General features: G+C 35.3%; 1 protein-coding gene across 9 annotated transcripts in view; it reads left to right on the plus strand.

Annotated features, from left to right (window-relative positions):
* ROBO2 (roundabout guidance receptor 2) overlaps nucleotides 1–19,343 on the plus strand; it is a 663,217-nt gene extending 643,874 nt beyond the window's left edge. For 3 of the 9 annotated variants that reach the window (XM_044940048.2, XM_044940052.2, XM_044940071.2), the window contains 5 exons: nucleotides 1,564–1,746; nucleotides 4,310–4,483; nucleotides 10,922–11,194; nucleotides 13,558–13,758; nucleotides 15,502–19,343. In XM_044940048.2, coding sequence (XP_044795983.2) covers nucleotides 1,564–1,746; nucleotides 4,310–4,483; nucleotides 10,922–11,194; nucleotides 13,558–13,758; nucleotides 15,502–15,503 — 833 coding nt within the window. In that variant the 3' untranslated portion in view covers nucleotides 15,504–19,343. The remainder of the gene's footprint in view (nucleotides 1–1,563; nucleotides 1,747–4,309; nucleotides 4,484–10,921; nucleotides 11,195–13,557; nucleotides 13,759–15,501) is intronic. The other 6 variants (XM_044940054.2, XM_044940063.2, XM_044940068.2 and 3 more) reach the window with 4 other exon arrangements.
* Nucleotides 19,344–20,164: the final 821 nt, after the last annotated feature.

A 20,164-nucleotide genomic window follows, 5' to 3' on the forward strand; every position in this document is an offset into this window, starting at 1 on the left:
ATCATTTCTCCTTTCAATTTAGGCTGTTGGTCCTTGACTTGTGATTATTAACTCAGAAACAGTTCTCTTGGCTTCCTTGCAGTGGCCTGTGTCTAGGGAATTTATTTGGAAAGGAAAAAGTGCATCTCCGTGCTTTTGGCAAATAGAATTAAAACTCTATCTTTCCCTGCTACACTTAACACCCTTTTAACTTCTCTGATCCTTCTAACCCTTCTGGTTTCTGCTTTCTGTGTCTTGAAAGTGCATGAACCCATGTTATTGCATCCTGGCACCTCAGCTAAAGGTACAAAGACTTTATCATGGCAACATTATACTGTTGTCTCTTAACTGTTAGAGAAAAGGGGGGAAAAATCTATGGCACTTAAATGCCATAGTCTTAGTCGCTTTTATGTGAATATGTATTTGGTTTATTTAGAAATACTAACTAAGTTAATATTAATTAATATTAACTAATTTAGTTAATTAGTTAGTTAATATTATTAACTAATATTAACTTAGTTAATATTTCTAAATAAATAAACTACATATTCACATAAAAGAGACTAAGACTATGGCACTTAAGTCTCTTTTTAAAAATTTGGGATAAGCAATACTTGGTGTCTTTATTGTATCATATATTAATTGTACATCGACTGAAATATTGTAATATTAATTTTATTAAGCAATTGAGTACGGTCTCAGTGTGCTTTGGTCTATAAAAAAGGATCCAAGAGTAAATGACTTGCTAAAATTAAGTATCATTTCTTAATAGCCTGTGTTTTGCAACTCTTTACACATAAAGCTGTGATTCTTTCCCTCTGTTGCCATTTTGCACTTTGTAGAAAAATCCATATTAATGTCAGTGGTTTTCTTTATAATGGTTAATTTTCTAAAATGGAGATTAGTATTAAAGAGAAAACTAGAGCTCTTCAAATAATTGCAAAACAAAGAAATCATACTGAGCTTTGAAAATAATACAACTTTACAAAAAGAAATATTTTGTTATATTCTATTTGTTCTGATATTATTTATGCATTTTTATTATTAGTTTTTATTATTCCCTGAGTAATCAAATTTTTATTTGAAAATCTGAAAATAATTCTAGCCCTTCTGCAGTAAGCAAGTGTACATTTCACTAAAATTATCACTAGTCTACATTAAATTCAAAATATATTCACCCTATTCGTTCAACTGAGTTCTTGATAAGTTGACTTTAAATATGCTATACTTTATTTCAATAAAAGTGTTATTCTTTGAATTCTAGGCCTTAGTATATACATAGAAATTCTCTTCTAGAAAATAATTGTGTAGCAATTTGAAAAACATCAGAATGGAGTCATAGGAAACGTCTTATTCAGGGGTTGCAAACAGATGCAGGTTTTAAGTGAGCTTAATTCTTCTGCACTAGAAATGTTTAAAACATGGATGATGTTTGCGCATGGCTGAAGAAATCTGGATGAAACCAGGTTTACCTCCAGGAAGGGCGAGGAGTGGAGGAATCCTACATGTTCATTAGTATAGTGTGTACAAGCCGATGAGCTGTTCAATACCTACGACTCACTAGACAACTACATTTGTTTTTAGGTTCAATGGTAAATGGATGGGGCTCTGCATCTGATGAGGATCGTAAGTTTTCTGGTCATAGATCTAGCGTAGGTAGCTCCTCAGATGGTTCCCTCTTTGCCAGCGGCAGTTTTGCGCAAGCACTGGTGGCAGCAGCAGATAAAGCTGGCTTTAGGCTGGATGGAACCAGCCTTACAAGAACAGGTTGGTAGACTCTGAGTCCACACTCTTTGCATGAGAGAATCTTTTCCTTGAACAATGAGCTATTGACCTCCTGTTCTTTCTTCTCAGTGCGTCTGACTGCAGGGCTTTCTTTAATCTGCATGGACACAGTCTGAATGCTCAGTTATTACCAGAACTCTCTTCCGATACTCCCCTTGCAGAGCCAAGAATAAGCTCCTACTCACCACCTTCCAGGGCTTCCTGGATAGCTCAGTTGGTAAAGAATCTGCCCGCAATGCAGGAGACCCTCGTGCGATTCCTGGGTTGGGAAGATCCCCTGGAGAAGGGATAGGCTACCCACTCCAGTATTCTTGGGCTTCCCTTGTGGCTCAGCTGGTAAAGACTCTTCCTGTAATGTGGGAAACCTGGATTTGATCCCTGGGTTGGGAAGATCCCCTGGAGAGGGGAAAGGCTACCCACTCCAATATTCCGGCCTGGAGAATTCCATGGACTGTATAGTCCATGGGGTCACAAAGAGTAGGACACAACTTTCAGTTTCACTTTTCACTTTCACAGCCTTCCATCCTTTATTCCCCTTTCCCTTCTAAGCTCTACTGATTAACTGGAATCTGCTTCCTTCTTCTATTATAGCCAAGCTGCAACTAAGATTGCCATTAAATTTTCAATAATTCACACTTTGCAAAATTCTCACACAATCAATAATGTACCCAGTGATTAACATTATTCAGCTTTTATCTCCATTACTTTCCTTTGCCCCATTTCTTTCTGCAAATGCATTTTCTGGGAAGGCTTTCTCAGCATGGGGGGAATGGGTCTGAGGCTGTCAGTCTAACAGTTCAAATGGTTGATGGTCTTAGTAGTTGTTTGGCTGTTAAGATTTTAATCCAATAATTTATTATTTGTTTTAAAGGATGCTAGTGAAAAATAGACCCACTGCATTTGCCAGTTGAATAAAATGATGATTACTTGTGTATTTTTCTGTAGCACAATTTAATTTGGGTTTCTGAAAATAATAAATAATAATAATATAAAAGACCAATTATGTAATTTTAAGGATTTTTATTATTAACTCGAAAATAAATATGTGATTCACTGTATTAATAGATCAATAATTTTGTAATCATTTGTTTTACTGAACAAAATAGCTTTGGCATGATCCTATTATTAATACATGACTATGTGTACGTCTTAAATGCACATAGCAGAAAACTCTGGTATAAGAATTAAACTGAGCTGCCTTACAAAACAAACTAATGAAATGCTACATGCATTTTTGAAATCTTAATAGTATTCAAATAGTAAGGTAAAGATAAATGACTTTGACCCTTCACTAAACTCTCAGGTTATAAAAATGAGTCTTGGGAACTTTCTTTGAATTATACCACCATATAACATTATACTATCTCTTTTGAGTATGCACTAGGTATCTACAAAGTAAGGAAGATTCCCCAGGCATTGCAGAGGTTTATTTTTCATATAGCATCTGAACTAAAATATGTTGTACTGTAACAGTTATTTGAGTTTTCTTGCTTTATAAGGCCTAAGTTAGAAACTTTATATTGCCTGAGTGCTTTTTGTGGCATAGCTATAAGCAGAGCAGTAGAAAGTGAGAGGAAACTAATAAATTAGAAGGCATAAGTACATTTCTTGCATGTATGCTAATAGCTAATAAAACATTAAGCAGTATCATGTCACATTGACTTAAAACGTAACTACATACAATAATTTTGAATGAAATGAAAACATGCACAAGAAAATAAATATATGTACATAAACCTTCTCAGGCCATAATAAACATATTATTAAACCCCTAAGATGTTGAAAATTTATTAACCTTTTGCCACGATATATTTCCCAACATATTACACTAAGCTACAAGAAAAGGACATGGCACATTTCATTTTTCAATAAGAATTTGGAGTCTGCTCAGATAGAGTACTATTCATCAGAAAATACCTATTGCACTTTGGTGATTTTACAAGATGATTTTAAACTGCTATTTATCCTATACTATACACTAATGTTATTGAGTTTCTGCTAAAAGAAGTAGAATCCATTGTGTATGTGTATGGGTGGTAAGGTCAATTTAATATATGTGTCTGAGCAGACCTTCCATGTAAAATTTAAAATGTAATTACTACAGGAAATTTTTCTGTGCTCAAAGAAAGTTCGTAAGATTCCAAGGGTGAAATTTGATTAAACAAGACAGTACATAATTCACTTCAGAAAAAGCTTTCTTAATTTTAAGGAGTAAAAGCTGCACAAATTTGCATATATCTATGAAAATGTCACTAAGATTGTCAAGGTTAAATAAAAATACAATCAAGGAATATTGATTGTTGTGGTGGACTTGTTTCATATTCATTTGTTTGCATTTTTCAGTGGGTAGTATATTGGTTATAAAAACTGGACCAAAAAAATGCAAGAGGGCGTATTTTTTTCTATGGAGATGGACCAGTATTTTGTATCTTCAAATGACATCTCCAGGCAGCTTTAGAAGTTAGTCTTAGAGCAGAAATATAAGACAGAATCAGTGCCTTATAATAACATTCTCTATATCTCGTTCCCTTTGTTTACTTTCTAGGTAAAGCCTTTACCTCCTCTCAAAGACCTCGACCAACCAGCCCATTTTCTACGGACAGTAACACCAGTGCAGCCCTGAGTCAAAGTCAGAGGCCTCGGCCCACTAAAAAACACAAGGGCGGGCGAGTGGACCCGCAACCAGCATTGCCTCACCGAAGGGAAGGAATGACAGATGGTAGGTTTGTTTTCTTCTCTCTGGTCTCCTAACTGAAGAGACATGTTCTGTGAAGTCATTAACTTAGCTTCAAGACATGATGGTAGATCAGGTATCACCTTGTTATGTGACCAGGCTGAACACCTGGCAGTGTGGTCTTGTTTCAATAAAATACCCCCTTTTCTTGAACAATCTGGATTTATTCCTAATTATCCAACCCCAAGAAATACATGCCATCCTGCTTGACAATGTTGATTTTTCTGCTGGTCTGGCTTTTTTCCGTTAGTGCTTTCTAACAACCATTCCTTTTTAAGATTAAGGAAGAAAACATAAGTAGCATGTGCAGTCGCCATGTTGTCGAATCATTTTTGAAGCTGAATTAAGATATCTTAGATGGAATCACTTTTGAAAAAGACTGATTTCCAGTTTATGAATTTTTAAATTTCATGAATTTCGGGGCTAATAGACCATCTGGTTGATGGGTCAGTAAACTTTTTCTGAGAAGTCCAGATAGTAAATAGATTTGGCTTTAGCCAAGCCAAACAATCTCTATCAAGACTACTTAACACTACCATTGTAGTGTCTATGCAGCTATAGAAAAACGTAAATGAATGGATATAACTGATTTCCAATAAAACTTCGTTGACAAAACAGACAATGGCTTACTTTGGCCCATAGCTTGCTGATTTATTTCAATTTTTTCACTTATATACAGCCTCAAATCTTTGCATATTTGCTTAAATACTGCTAGTTTCAGGAAACAAAATATTATTGAAAGACATCCTTTTTCAATAATGAATAGTTCATCAACTCTGTTTTCAACTTAATTATCATGTTTAAATATAGGGAAAAAAAGTATTTACACTGAAGTTTTATCCTAAGGAATATGTAAGATAGTATATGTAAAGAGCCCAGTATAATGTCAGACCAAAAGGTAAATTTCTTCCCCCTTCTCTACACTGTCTCCGCTAAGCACACAAACTTTTTCCTGAGATACCACTACCAAACATCAAAAGAATGAACCTAGCCAGGCTGCACATTAGAACCATCTGGGGAACTCTTAAAATACACCCTGGAGATTCTGATTTAATTGTTCTGGGGTGAAAACCAGCCATGAGTGTTTTTAAAGCTCCACTGGAGAACCTAATATGCAGTTAGCTTTGAGAAGCTGTAACTGAGTTCTTGGCACTCATCTCATTCTCTTAGACTTAACATTATAGGACAGGATGAGGCTTCCTTGGAAAGGAAGTATTTGCTCTTTATTGGTTTGAGGGTAGGTCTTCAGCTGGCAGTCTCCATTGTGCTTTCTCTTGTCGTTTTATAATGCTAAGAAGACTTTAAAAGCCCAAAATAACTTGTCTAAAAGTCTTCAGGTTTACTTCTCTTTCCTGCTTCCTTTGTTTTCATTGGAAAGTGTTTCTGTGGAATACAAGGGTAAGGGTACAATCAAGATTTTGATTCTCGATAAGTGGATATCCTGTGGTGCGCAAAAATGTGTACCACCTCCTTTCTGCCTCCAGTGATCTGAAGATTAGTTGAGCACTTGAAGCAGTCTATAGTGTTGATCTTATTCCTTCTAAGTACAAAGGACTATTCACTGATATTCTATTACAAATCTCAGCATTAATAATTTTGTATGATTTTCCTGCTATGATTGTCATGAAGAGAGGGAAATATCCAGGGACTATATGGATTTTTTTGCGGCTTTTCCAAAATGTTTGAAGATCATATCCAGAATATGTGGAAGATGTAAAATATAAATCAATAAAATAGCTCTTTTCTTTCTCCCTAAAACATTTTCCTTGCAAGCTTTCTTCAGAATGTCTAGTTAAAGTAAGCTACCTCCTAGTTTAAAGCATGATCGATATATTGCTTATATTTCCAAAAAACAAATAGGTTCCTAAACTTTCAAATTTACCAGCATTCCAAAACAGATTTTGGATTATGTGTCATTAGTAGATACATTCTGAAAGTACTGATATTGCAAAGCATATTTTGGCTCACAAGTGTTTGATCCAAAGACATTTTAGGTATGATAAAGAAGATTTATTTTGGATCGCACTCGACAGGTTATCTTTAAGAATATTATTATTTTACCACAGATGTTTATGCTGTAGTTTTTATATGGTATGAGTCCATGCATCAGTAATAAGTTCATATGATTTGTATATAACATCAAACTGTTCTTTTGGGGAAGTTTAGTAGCACTTAATGTACAGATCTTTTACAGTAAAATTTTTGCATTATAGATTTTACAACAGTGTTTATGAATATATTAATCAGGGTAACTATTGATGGCTGCTGTACCAAACAGCTTCTATCCCCTCAGTGGCTTAGCATGGTAAGAGTTTATTTCTCACAGACACAGTGATTTATAAAGGTCAGGTGGCTCTCCTCGAAGCAGTAAAGATGTTTGCTTAAATATTGATACCCCGTTATTTCCAAGATGGGACCTTCCTGGTTTCTGAGTGAGGGAAGACAGAACATAAGTGATTATCTGGAATGTTCTATGGCTAGTCAGTGACTCAGATGGTGAAGAATCTGCCTGCAATATGGGAGACCCAGGTTTGAATGCTAGGTTGGGAAGATCCCCTGGAGAAGGAACTAGCAACCCACTCCAGTATTCTTGCTTGGAGAATCCCATGGACAGAGGAACCTGGTAGACCGTGGAGTCTCAAAGAGTTGGGCACAAGTGAGCAACTAGATGAGATGATGGCTTGTCCCACAGACGGTACAATCACTCCTTCTTGGACAGGAACTCTGTCACATGGCATCAAACTAACTACTGGAGCAGGAATATTATTATTGAGGCAGTATCAGTCTCTGCTTCAAAGACTATGCAAAAACCCACACACATATTAAGAAATGTTCTTCCCCCTTGGATAAAGTCTCACCTAAGTAGGCATTGTTCAGTGCAAATCATCTATTCCATTTGCATAAACCAAAGAATATCCTTTAAAGCGAATACATTGACCAATGCTGAACAAAGGAGGCAAGTTCTCTGTCAGCCTTTTTTCCCTAAATTGTCACCTTCCAGCCTGTCCTCCCCTCATCCTAATGTCTCTTCAGAGAAAGGGCTCTTTCCCAGCTCTGCCATGGAATAACTTTGACCATTGAGCAAATTAGTCATTATTCTATTCATTAATCTATTCATTCATAAATCTGTTCATTCAAATATTTATTAAGTTCCTACCAAATGACAGGCACAGTGGGAACTATACAGACAAAATCCCCTGGCCTCCTGTAGCTTACATTCTAGTGAGAGAAGATAGATAAAGACCAACATATATATAAAAGTGAAAAATAAGGATATACAAGATGGTGGTGTCATGGAGAAAACAAAACATAGGAAGGAAGCTGAGAACTATAGACATGGGGGAGATATTTTTAATGTAGAGAGCTCAGGGGAGGCCTTACCAAGAAGATGACATTTGAGAAAAGATTGGAAGATTACAAGAGAAAGAGCAATGCTTATATCTGAGGAAAAGTCATTCCAGGAAATGAGAACAGCGAGTGGAATCCTGAAGTATTTAATTAAAAGGAAGAGGAACAGTGTGACTGAAGCAGTGTGTGTGCTCAGTCACTCGGTCATGTCTGTGACCCCATGGACTGTAGCTGAAGCAGAGAGAGCAACAAAATGAGTGTGAAGTCAGACAAGTAAGTGAGGACCATTTTTCTGAAGACCCTATAAGCCTCTGTAAGGACATTGGCTCTTTACTTTGAGAAAACACTAATGATGTGTGCATGCGCATGTGTGTGTGTGTGTGTATGTGTGTGTGTGTGTGTGTGTCTGTGAGAGAGAGAGAGTGTGTACATAAGGCAGGGGAGTTACAGATTTTCCTTATGTTTTTATTTAAAAACAAACCATTCTGGATACTATATTCAGATAGCCTGAATGTGAGTCTGTGTGGAATCACACAGAAACTATATAGGTAATGTAGGGAATAGGTGGTTGACATCCATGCCAAGCTAGAATCGGTGGAAGCAATGAGAAAGGTTGAATTCTAAACTCGGAGGCAGAGCCCACAGGTTAATGAAATTAGTAAAGGTATAAAGCAGGGAAGCCAAAGATTACTCCAGTCTTATGACCAGCTTGTAGTAATTGAGATGAGGAACATTAGGGAGGAAACATTTTGCACAGGAAGTTCTAGAGCTCAGTTTCCAGGTGTGACATTTGAGATGCTTACTAAACATCAAAGCCGAACTCTCCAATATGGATTTACTTTAAGATGAATCTTGAGTTCATGGAAAGAGAGACCCGGGCTGGAGATATTTGATTTCTTTATGCCGATTTTTCTTACCTAAAAAAGAGTATAATAATGACACACATATCACTGGATTGTTGTGCCTGACAATTGCAAATTCTCAGTAGGCCAGTAAGAGTCTCTTTGGTGAATTGATTTAGTTGAAATGAATCAACAGAGAAATGAATAATAAATTTAATTTAAGTAAACATATTTGATTACATTCTTTCATTTTTTCCACAGCCATTCTTAATCTCATCTTTTTTCCAATTTGTTTATTTCAATGTGCTTTCAATGTTCTTTCATCTTAGACTATACAAACTCCAAGGATATTACTTAATTATGTAGCCATATAATTTCAGGTTAAATTAAATAGTAATCAGAATTTTAGCTAGCATAAGCAGATGCCATTTTGGCCATTTTAAAAATTAAGCTGCTCTGATGGAGAATAAAAATCAATGACAAAGATATGTTATTTTAGAAGCAAATGTAATAATTTCCCCCCAACTGGCAGTCTTAAGTCCCATAACTCACGTAAAATAATTAATTTGCATTTATAATAATACAAACTGAAGGAAATCAGTATTGAGTATAGAGGAAGCACCAAACTCATTGGTGAATTATTCAACAAACAGATCTCTCAATATTGGATTAGCTTTTCATTTTGGAAGAAATGTTCCAATTGCAACTCTGTTCTCCCAGATAGAAACCAAGTTCCCTTCAATAATTAATAATTCATAATCTAACAAGATGATGTACATAAGAACTGGGAATGCTGCACCAATGTAGGAACTCCCCAAGTAAATCCTGAGGAGATTTTCATTGTCAGTTCAATGAAGTTCAATATTAGTTTGCTCATAAAAGAGAACATGAAGCTTCCTAAGAAAGTCTTTTAAAGGAGCAACTTAGCCTTCATTAAAGAAACTATCTTGTGTACACAAGAAATTTATACTTTCTCCTTTGGAATTTCATGAACAATATTATTAGAAACAAGTGCACCATTGCTAAGATGGCATGGGAAATAATTATCTATGTTATATACATTATCCTCTATTAATGATACAAGTATATATATTGTCCATGATAATTGATCTTGAACAAATTGATAATTGAACAAATAATATAGCTGTTGATACTCTAAGGATGAACAAAGAAGTTTACAACAACATTCCAGAAAAATGAGGAGGAAATAATCCAAAGGAATGTTAGAATGTTTAGGAGATCTCAAAATCTTCAGCAAAGTATATTAGTATAGGACTAGTATAACAGTATACATTATATAATAGAACTATAATACTTAAAGAAATATGAAAAAAAGCGACTATGATTTCACAATTGAAGACATTTAAACTATAAAAGTGTCATGGTCTAACAAGCTAATAAGAGAAAAATGAAAAATTAGCTAGGTATTTGAACTTTTTTCATATATTTAATGTAAAGAGCTTTTATGAAAAATGATTTATTCCACTACATCTCAGTTTTTCATGATGCATTGCCTTCTCTAGTACCATGAAGCATATTCTATCTAAAATCTGAACATTGGTTATTACTTATTAAAATTAATACATTGGAAGATTATAATATATTAGTTGTAACTCATTAGCTAACTCATGAAACGAACAGCTAGAATTGGTTGTCAGGCAGAATGTTAATTGCATTTAATAAATGTTAGCTTAACACTTTGACTGTTGCTGAATGTGCCACATACACGAATAAGAGCAGTCATATGCTTGTATGATACAGCATACAGTTCTTAATTTCCCGAGGGCAACATTTCCTAGGGAGATTGACAGGGCAGCTTTTATTCTTCCAGGGTCTTTTATTAACACAGCTGCTAGAATTTCTAGTTGTTTTGTGTCCTAGTATTCTACTTTAGGGAGGTGGCAGTGGAGAATGGATTAAAGATGGAGAAATCATAAAGTGTCCTTTACACCTTGAACATCAGCCTTCATGTGCAATTGAAAACACTCACCATGTACAATAGTTGGAGAAAATCGGTTGATTTTATTTCAAAGGCACTGTGATCAAAAGATAGCAAAGAGATCAATAATATCCATTTCAGAAATAAATAACTGAACTTTCCTCTCCAAAATTTATTTTGTATGGGTGATACCTTTAGGAGGGCGACGTTTTTCTTTTTTCTTCATCTTGAATTAAAACCTGTATTTTTTTTATTACATTTTAGTTTATTCTAAACATTATTCAAAATTTTTAGATCTTCCACCACCACCAGATCCCCCTCCAGGTCAGGGTTTAAGGCAGCAGATAGGCTCGAGCCAGCATGCTGGTAACGTGGAAAATTCAACAGAGAGAAAAGGAAGCTCTCTGGAGAGACAGCAAGCAGCCAACTTAGAAGACACAAAGAGCTCTTTGGATTGTCCAGCTAAAACGTCCCTAGAGTGGCAGCGACAAACCCAGGAATGGATAAACTCCACTGAACGCCCAGAAGACATACGGAAAGCCCTCCACAAACAAGGTGTCGGACCAGGTGTGTTCTGCACAGTCCCAAGAAAGTGTGGACTTTGACCTTTTTTTTCTACCAGGTATTTTGGAAATGCCAGTTGTTTAAGGGCATCTGAAATGAATTTGCCTTGAATCACTAATTGAAGTTGGAATTCACAGCAAAGCTCACCTGCGCATCCCTTAAGGCTGAGTCCAGTAGGGGGCCTTCCTCAAGTTAATCTCTGCATAGGGTCTTTGAGCCCAAGACACATCCAGGCTTCATCGGTAATGCTCAGGAAACCATTTGATTTTTTTTTTTTTGCCATTTTTGTTTGTATTGAGTACTTTTAAGACCACTAAACTTCATCTTTAGTATCAGTTGAATCTCTGCCTTCAACCAATTTGTCCATTTTGACTGAAGTAACTAGTCATTTTTAGAGAACTCACTTCAGTCAAATTAGTAAATTAATGGAAGTAACAAAGTCGCAAATAAACAGACAATCACAGAATTCTCATATTAGAAAAGGTTAAACTGGCACCTGCACTTTTCCAACTGATTAAATTGAGTTGATTATTAGCACTTCAATGGGAAATGTTTTTGCTTATAAATCAAGCTTGCTGGAAATGTCACAAAATAAGTTTCATCATTTGCAGTTGGATTTTTTTTTTGGTGGAGGTACATTTAACCACTTATAGAAATCATTTCTGCAACATCTCTTCTTATTTCAGAATTCATTGAGTATTAAACCTTACATACACACACACACACTGAAAGTTTCCTTACACATTCTTTTATTTATTTGGACTCAGTCTTTTCTGGATATGTCCTCTACTCATGCATTTTCAATAATTATATTTTGTCACAACTTGGTGCTTAAAGTTTTAGCTTGAAATATAGTTAGGAAAGAGCTAAAAGATGATAATATTAATATCTAGATTTAGTGGAACATTTAGGAAGCTTACATCATTAAGGCTGCAAAATAAAAGTCATGTGATCCTTGTCATTAAAGGTATCTAAGAAGAGAAATGCTAAATCCAGCTAGCATGTTTTTTAGTCATCTAATCAGTAATGATAACTTAAACCTAGAAAGAGAGAAGAAACACAGGGGTGGAGAGGAAGAGAGATGGGGGGGAAATGAAAGAAGAAAGAGAAAAAGAGAGGGAGAAACAGTAGCATTTCAAAGTATTAAGTATTTAGGAAAGGCAATGGCACCCCACTCCAGTACTCTTGCCTGGAAAATCCCATGGACAGAGGAGCCTGGTAGGCTGCAGTCTACGGGGTCGCTAAGAGTCAGACACGACTGAGCGACTTCCCTTTCACTTTTCACTTTCATGCATTGGAGAAGGAAATGGCAACCCACTCCAGTGTTCTTGCCTGGAGAATCCCAGGGACGGGGGAGCCTGGTGGGCTGCCGTCTATGGGGTCACACAGAGTCCGACACGACTGAAGCGACTTAGCAGCAGAAGCAGGGAGGGAGACTTCACTTTCACTTTTCACTTTCATGCATTGGAGAAGGAAATGGCAACCCACTCCAGTGTTCTTGCCTGGAGAATCCCAGGGACGGGGGAGCCTGGTGGGCTGCCGTCTATGGGGTCACACAGAGTCCGACACGACTGAAGCGACTTAGCAGCAGAAGCAGGGAGGGAGACTTCACTTTCACTTTTCACTTTCATGCATTGGAGAAGGAAATGGCAACCCACTCCAGTGTTCTTGCCTGGAGAATCCCAGGGACGGGGGAGCCTGGTGGGCTGCCGTCTATGGGGTCACACAGAGTCAGACAAGACTGAAATGACTTAGCAACAATAGCAAATGCACATCATGAATTATTTTTAGAGAGATGGTACATAAAAAGGATAGGAACATTAATTATTAAAATGAATGAGTTTCTCTTTTTCTTTTAAGGAAATAAAACAGCTTTTCAAATAGTGTATTTCTATTCAAAGAAGCAATAGAAATTTAAGAAGCTTAGTTTATTAACTAACGTATAGATCTTTATCTAAATTGAGAAAATGTTGCCATAATTTAAGACAAAAACCATGTTCCTTCCATCTTAATCAAAAAATTAAATTTCAGCCCCATTGAACCCAGAAATTATTTTCAGAAAAGATTTTGTCAAACATTACAGTCATTATATGCAAATCTCTTTTATAATGAATTTAAATTTTGCAAATAATACATGACGATATATACGTATCCCAAGATCTCTTTTAATTTAATCCTGCCTCAGTTCCTGTTGTAGGAAATGTTGCCTGCACATGGAAATTCCTTTAATATCTGGGTCTTGTTAAATTCTTCTTGATTTTACTAAAGAGTGAAATGATAAAAAAGCCTAGCTTGAGCTTAAAGCTAAATTTGTTTTGCCTCTGTGTAGCTGTTCACCTAAACCCATTGCGTTCCCTTTTTTCTAGAGGAGACGTTGGTGCCCTACAGCAAGCCCAATTTTCCATCTCCAGGGGGTCACAGCTCGTCAGGAACAGCTTCTTCTAAGGGATCCACTGGGCCTAGGAAAGCCGATGCTTTGAGGGGAAGCCACCAACGCAATGCCAGCGACCTTCTTGACATAGGATATATGGGCTCAAGTAGTCAAGGACAGTTTACAGGTGAATTATGTAAGTGCCTTAGGGCATTTAAAAGGCTGTGGTGATTCAGAAAGAAAACTGGGCCAATAGCGTAAGGGAGAATGTTTTCCTTGACCCTCTTAGAATATCTGACTGGGTCTGAAAACCAAACTGATGAGAGGGATTAACAGAAAAAAAAAAAAAAAAGCATACAAATTTTATTGAATTTTTACATGAACATGGGAGCCTTCACAAGAGAATGAAGACTCAAAGAAGGGACCAGAGCAGTAAATTTTTTGCTCCGTTAGACAAAGAGTAAATGTGTGAGAATTTAAAAAGAGGTTTGGGCTGGGGGTAGTAAAGAGTGAAGAAGTAACTAAGGGTTAGTTTAACAAGGTTTTGACAAGAGTATCTTCCCTCCTCTTGGTACAGGGCAGGTATCTGTCACATAGATTTTATCATCATCCTTCAGGGAAGGGTGAGGTGGGAGAGGTCAGAGTGCTCTTTATGCTTCTGCTAATTTTTTCAAACTCCCTCACTCTAAGATATTTAGTATGCTAAGTTACCGTATTTCGAAGTATGTCCTGAATCTTATCAATAACACTGCCACAGTAAACAAATTTAAAAATTGTAGAAAGCTCGCTTTACAATGAGAAAAAATTGAATTATGATTTTGAGCAGGTTTGGTTATAATAAAGACCATTGCTGTTTCTATCAGTCAAATAAACATTTCTTCTGTCTCAAGCTTGGATTTTTCTGTACAGAAATTATAGAAGTTAGGCAATTAATGTTAATACTTACATGTGAATTAAATATAGTTTTTTTGAAGTTTTCTTTGCCTGTTTAACTGAGCACAATAGGGAAATATTGGCTTGTTGGTAGTTTTAAAGAACCTTCTTGGGAATTCCTTATCCCCTAGTCGCTCTTTATTTTTTTATTTTGTACATTTAGGAAGTCAGCCTTGAAAAGTTCATCATTGATTTTAGTTCATTTGTAGTACTTTGATTTCAGTAACATATAAATTTCTCTTTTTGATAAAGAACTGGCATTGGTAGTTAATATAATTAAACTACTTTTTAAGTATAAAATACTAGAGAAAGAGAGCATGTCGCAGTCTGTCACACACAGTAAAAAGCATTGAATTCTTTGTGTTCATTGCATCATGGAAGTTACCAATTTCACTAACCAGTCTCAGTATTATATTTTCAATTGCTTCCTTGAATTCAGTTTATCTGAAGGAATAGCCCTGAATTCCAGTCTTCTCAACCTTCTCTGGTTCTGTGAGAAAAGAAAGGAAACTGCCTTCCTGACTCTATGCCCTTATCAAAAGCATTGCATTACTCTTAGGCTCACATTACTCTGATGCTCAGACTGGGGAATGCCATGAGATAATGAAAGCTGAAAGTACTTTCAAAACTGTAAATTTCTTTCATTTTAATTAATGGGAGTTATTATTGTTACCTATTACTAATCTGATTATAATTAAGATGTGTTTATCATTTTAATTTGATTCAGGACTACTTGGATTTTACTGTAACTATTATATGGGAGTAATTATAGGCTCATACGAAATATAAAAATGATTTACTTGGATTTTAAGTGTCGAAATTTTACAATTTTCTTTGTCTTTCCCTTTTCATAAGCAAAAATTTGTAAATTCACAACCTAACAAAATCCAAGATACATCTTCATCTATTATCTGTTTGCCTTGCTTTTCGTTATGCTGATCAAGATACAGAATACTTAATTTAAATGCAAACTTATTTCTGTTTTGTTTTTTTAATCTCTTCACAGAGTAACTGAGAGGAGACATGCAAAGCTGCTCTGAAAGACCATCAGGTCTGAACTCATGGAAGTGATAACACTAAACAGTGCAATGAACAATTTCTTTATTTATGTACTATTAAAAGAACTGTAAATGCGATGTAAAGACACAGCCACACATATCCCACAGATATTTTACTTGTGTTCTTCTCTTAAGTACACCACCCACCTTAACTCTTTCTTGTCAGGAGTATATAAAAAAGAAAGAAAACAAAGCTCGCCCTCCAGGAAGAAAAGGATTTTCCTCTGTATATAATTTCTTTTGTGCATTGCTATGCAAGCTCACTCTTTTTAGCTCTGTTCATATTATTGTCTGTTCTTATTGGTCTGTTGTACTATATGTGAATTAATAGGCTGTGGTGCCATATATTAACTTTTAATTGTGTAACTTTTATGTTTAAATTTTGCACTGCAATTTTATTTGGTGATAAGCACAAATCTCTACTCCTCGTGACATGAAGAAAAAGACTGAATGTGAAGGGAGTTTCTGTACTGTAAGCTAGGTTGGATAATGCTGGTTGTAACCAATGATGTTAGGGGGGTTTCAGTTGGGGTGTAGAAATAGGAAGATGCAAAGTAACAGTGATGTTGGCTAAGTCTTCTTTGAACATCAGGGACTGAGTCAATAATAAAAAAAAAAAAGCAGTTATGTGGCTTTTACTATTGATAAGAACAGGGGTCAAAAGAAGGAAGTTGAAGTCCTAAAACTGAATAGGCATTAAAATATACAGGTAGCGATGATGTACTAAACTTGCTTTTTAAAAAAGGAAATTAAAGTTATGTTTAGAAACAACTTTACCTGTCATTGTAATTGACCTGTCTCAGAATTACAACAAGCAAAAGGAAATTAGTGTGTTTCACAAGAGCTGTATTTATATTACAGTTTTTTAAAAAAGCGTTGTCTGAATTACCATAACTAATCTCTCCAACTCATTAAGTCAGAATATAATATGAAGTTCCCCAAGGAAACAAAATGAACTCTAGAATATCTAGCAAATAGTTAAAGAGGCAATTTATTATTAGGACATACTTGGGCTGCTCCCAAATACAAAAACTCTATTGCAATATCTTGTTTCATCTTTCTAATACATGTACAGTACATGCTAGAGGATAGAGCTGCATCACTTAAATTCATGACTTTTAAAAAATAATGCAGTCTATTTGCAACTTTGTGTTTCATTTGATTAAGAAGTGAAGTTTATGCCACCAAATGTATAGCCAAATTGTAAGTGCTTAAAAAGCAGTGTTCAGAGTATGTTCAGTTCACAGTAAGTAGATTTATTGGAATAAATCTTTTATGGTTCATTCTCAGAAATTGGCTACCAACTAAAAAATGTTTGACCCATTTTGAATGAGTAAATCGAAAAGAATAATTTTAAAGAAGAACAATGCATGTTTATACACTTTTTAAATAAAACCAAACCTCATAAGTGGACATTAATAACAGTGTCCTGCCTCATTTGTTTTTACGACTTTGAGAACCAGAAGTTCCTGAACATCAGTCATGTATCATCCAAATGAAGATGCTTTGAAATATATATTAGCTACTGTACATGTATAGTCAATCAGTCAAGTAGAAGAGAAATTTCCTGAAATTCCCACTTGTGACATTTTTCCATGTGCTACCTACACAATTGTAAATTATATTTCTAGTTATGCTTTCTCATGTTTGTCCTATGATATGTTCAGTAGTTGGTACTTTGAAAAATATTCACTAGGATGGTTAAGATCAATTCTAAAATATGGGACCAGTTTAAATGACAGTTCATACTCCGTGCATTATTGGCTCAGTCACCAACTGTGTATCATACTGTTATAGCAAAGAGAGGAACCTAGTTAAATGTTTCCATCTTTTTGTTCCCTAAGGCTGCACCAACACAGGCAAGAGTAGAGGAGCATAATGTTCTTTACGGACCCCTACATCTTCTTGCTCCCATGTAGTTCATTTCTACACTGAAGAGAAAAAGAATTCTGAGACACACTTATTATTCCCTTTGTCATCTTTCTACCATCAGTGCCTGAATTTTAATGCAGTTTGATTTCTGTGAGACAGAGAGACTGGGGATGATGAGACATTTCTGTGAAGAATGAATACATACCTATATGCAACTGTAGGATGTGAAGAATTTAGTTTTTTATTTATGCAATCCCCTACTTCATCTCTTTCTATTTAAATGCAAAGTTTTGTTCATTTTTTGGTTCCTTCTTTATGCTTCATGCTCCTCTATAACCCAAGTTAGCCTGAAACTTTAATTCATTACAGATACTACACATAGACTTTTACCCCTGGTAACTGGCAAGTGTATGTGGCTAATAAAGATTTCAAAACAGAGTATGTTTATGTGACTTCTGGAGTAATCCAGGGCATAGTATCATACCTTCAATTCATAAAAATTAACTGTTTTGGTTAGAGTATGTCGCCTTATGTTTCCTTGGAATATTCTTTTACAATAGATCACATTCTCCGTTAAGTCTAGTTTTAGATTAATTGGCTAATATTGCACCCAAAATATTTTCCTCCTGTAGATATAAAGCAAGAAAAAATACTGTGGCTACCCACTTGAATTCAGGAAGACTACCGAAAATCAAAGCCTTTGTCACCTTGCTATATGTAAAAAACTTCCAGTAAGTGTAAGTCAGAATGTCATGAGAGCTCCACGTTTTTTTTCATTTGGAAGCCGGTTAAATGATTAGAAATGCACAGAACTCACTCTTGTGCAGGTCTAAACAAAGGCCTGCCTAAGCTGTCAGAAGGAAGTCTAGGTAGGAGAATGTAATCTCATCTTGCCCTCACAGGCAACCCTGCTGTGTCATCATGCCCTACACGAGAATAGCTCCATTCTTAACACACATGGTCTGTATTGGGGGCAGCGGCCGAATTAGTATCCAACTCATGTATTCCTCAGTGTAGGCAAGCAGAGTGGTCCTTCCCATTCTCCAGTTCTCCCCCAGGCTGAATTTAAAGTACGGGGATATGAAAACAACTGATTTCTTCACAGGATTTGAATCCAGTTCAATGGCAAATATAGGAAAATGAAGACCAGCATTTACAATAACCTGTAATCAAAGGGAAGTAAAAACATTGCAAGTTGATTTTCTCGGGGTAACAAAACATTAAATGGTGTTCTATGTCATAGCCTACTACTCTATTTAAATATACTTTCAATGGGTTTTGAGTTGAAAGTTTGTATGAGTTTAATAGAACACCTCTAGATTTCTATTCAACAAAGTTATGTAATTGCCCGTTGACAACTTATAATACGAAGAAGCTCTAAACTATGGTTTATCTTCTCCACTGGAAAGTGATTGTGTGTCAGTATTAAAGATATGCAGAACCATAACATTCACTAATTTGTTCACCTGCTTCTGTATACTGTATTTATAGAATTACTTGACAAGAATTGGTGTAAAGCAACATGTCTTTCCACATTATCTTAGAGGTGAAGTTAACTTTTCTTTTGCTTCTCTTTGGATATGTACTTCAAAGGAAACACCATACTTTTTTAACGAAGTTCAATTTACTAATTTTTCTGATCTCATACTTTTCAAAACCATTTATTGTGACTTTAAAGTGTTGCAAGATAAGGGATTTTGTGGCCGTGGGTAGACTTTTTATACTTTGTTTTATAGATGGATTTTTTTTTAATTGTAGTTTGTTTAAGTCACCAAACAGCGTCCAAAATCTTAATGTGTTTCATTTGATGTTGTTAGATCAGAAAAGAAATTGGCATAAAATTGGTTAATAGTATTGTCAAAGAATTGTGTATTGTGTACTCACTGGGAAAAAAAATAAAATATATTCACATTTCAAATTTGTAAAAAAGCCATTTATGTAAAACAGACTTGCTTGCTTTGATTTGTAGACAAATCAAAAATAGACCGTTTTGTCACTTTTAGAATTCTACGTTAATATTTTATGACCAAATGCATAATCTCATTTTCTCATTTGGTTATGGATTGGGTGGTGATTAATAGAAATTGGTGTTGATGTATAGCAAGTGACTAAAAGTCACTGATGAAGAATGTTAAAAGCGTTTGAAATTATAGATCCCACTCTACGAGCACTACTTTAGCGATCTGATCTTCCCCACCCATGAAGTCCTTAAGATAGATATGATATAAAGTTTTTGGCTGCAAAAGTACTTAACAAATTATTTTTAATATTATTTTACTAAATAATTACTTTTTAAATATAATTAAATGTGAGAATTGGAAGAAAATGGGTATTTCTTAATTGCTTTAGAATAATTCATGAAAAATTTCTTAAGATGATGGATGTCGAACAGTTATCTCAGGGATTGGGTAGAAAAGAAAAATTCTCTTCTATTGTACTTCATAAATACTTCATTCTTTTTCACTAAGTACAATTACAGGATCAGATGCTCTCTAAAAATAAAAATAACTTTTGAATTCTTTAATAATCTTAGTAATAGGAAAATTAAAAATAGAAAACTTTAATTCATTTAAAAATATTAAAAATATCCATGGTAAGTGGACAATAGATTTCAGAGATCCATTTAATTTAGGTTAGCAATAATAAATAGTATTAAAATAATTAATATTACATCAATAGCAATGTATATGTGGACTTCCCTGGTGGCTCAGACAGTAAAGCATCTGTCTACAATGCAGG

The sequence above is a fragment of the Bubalus bubalis genome, chromosome 1 (genome assembly GCF_019923935.1).
Source record: "Bubalus bubalis isolate 160015118507 breed Murrah chromosome 1, NDDB_SH_1, whole genome shotgun sequence".
Lineage (NCBI taxonomy): Eukaryota > Metazoa > Chordata > Mammalia > Artiodactyla > Bovidae > Bubalus > Bubalus bubalis.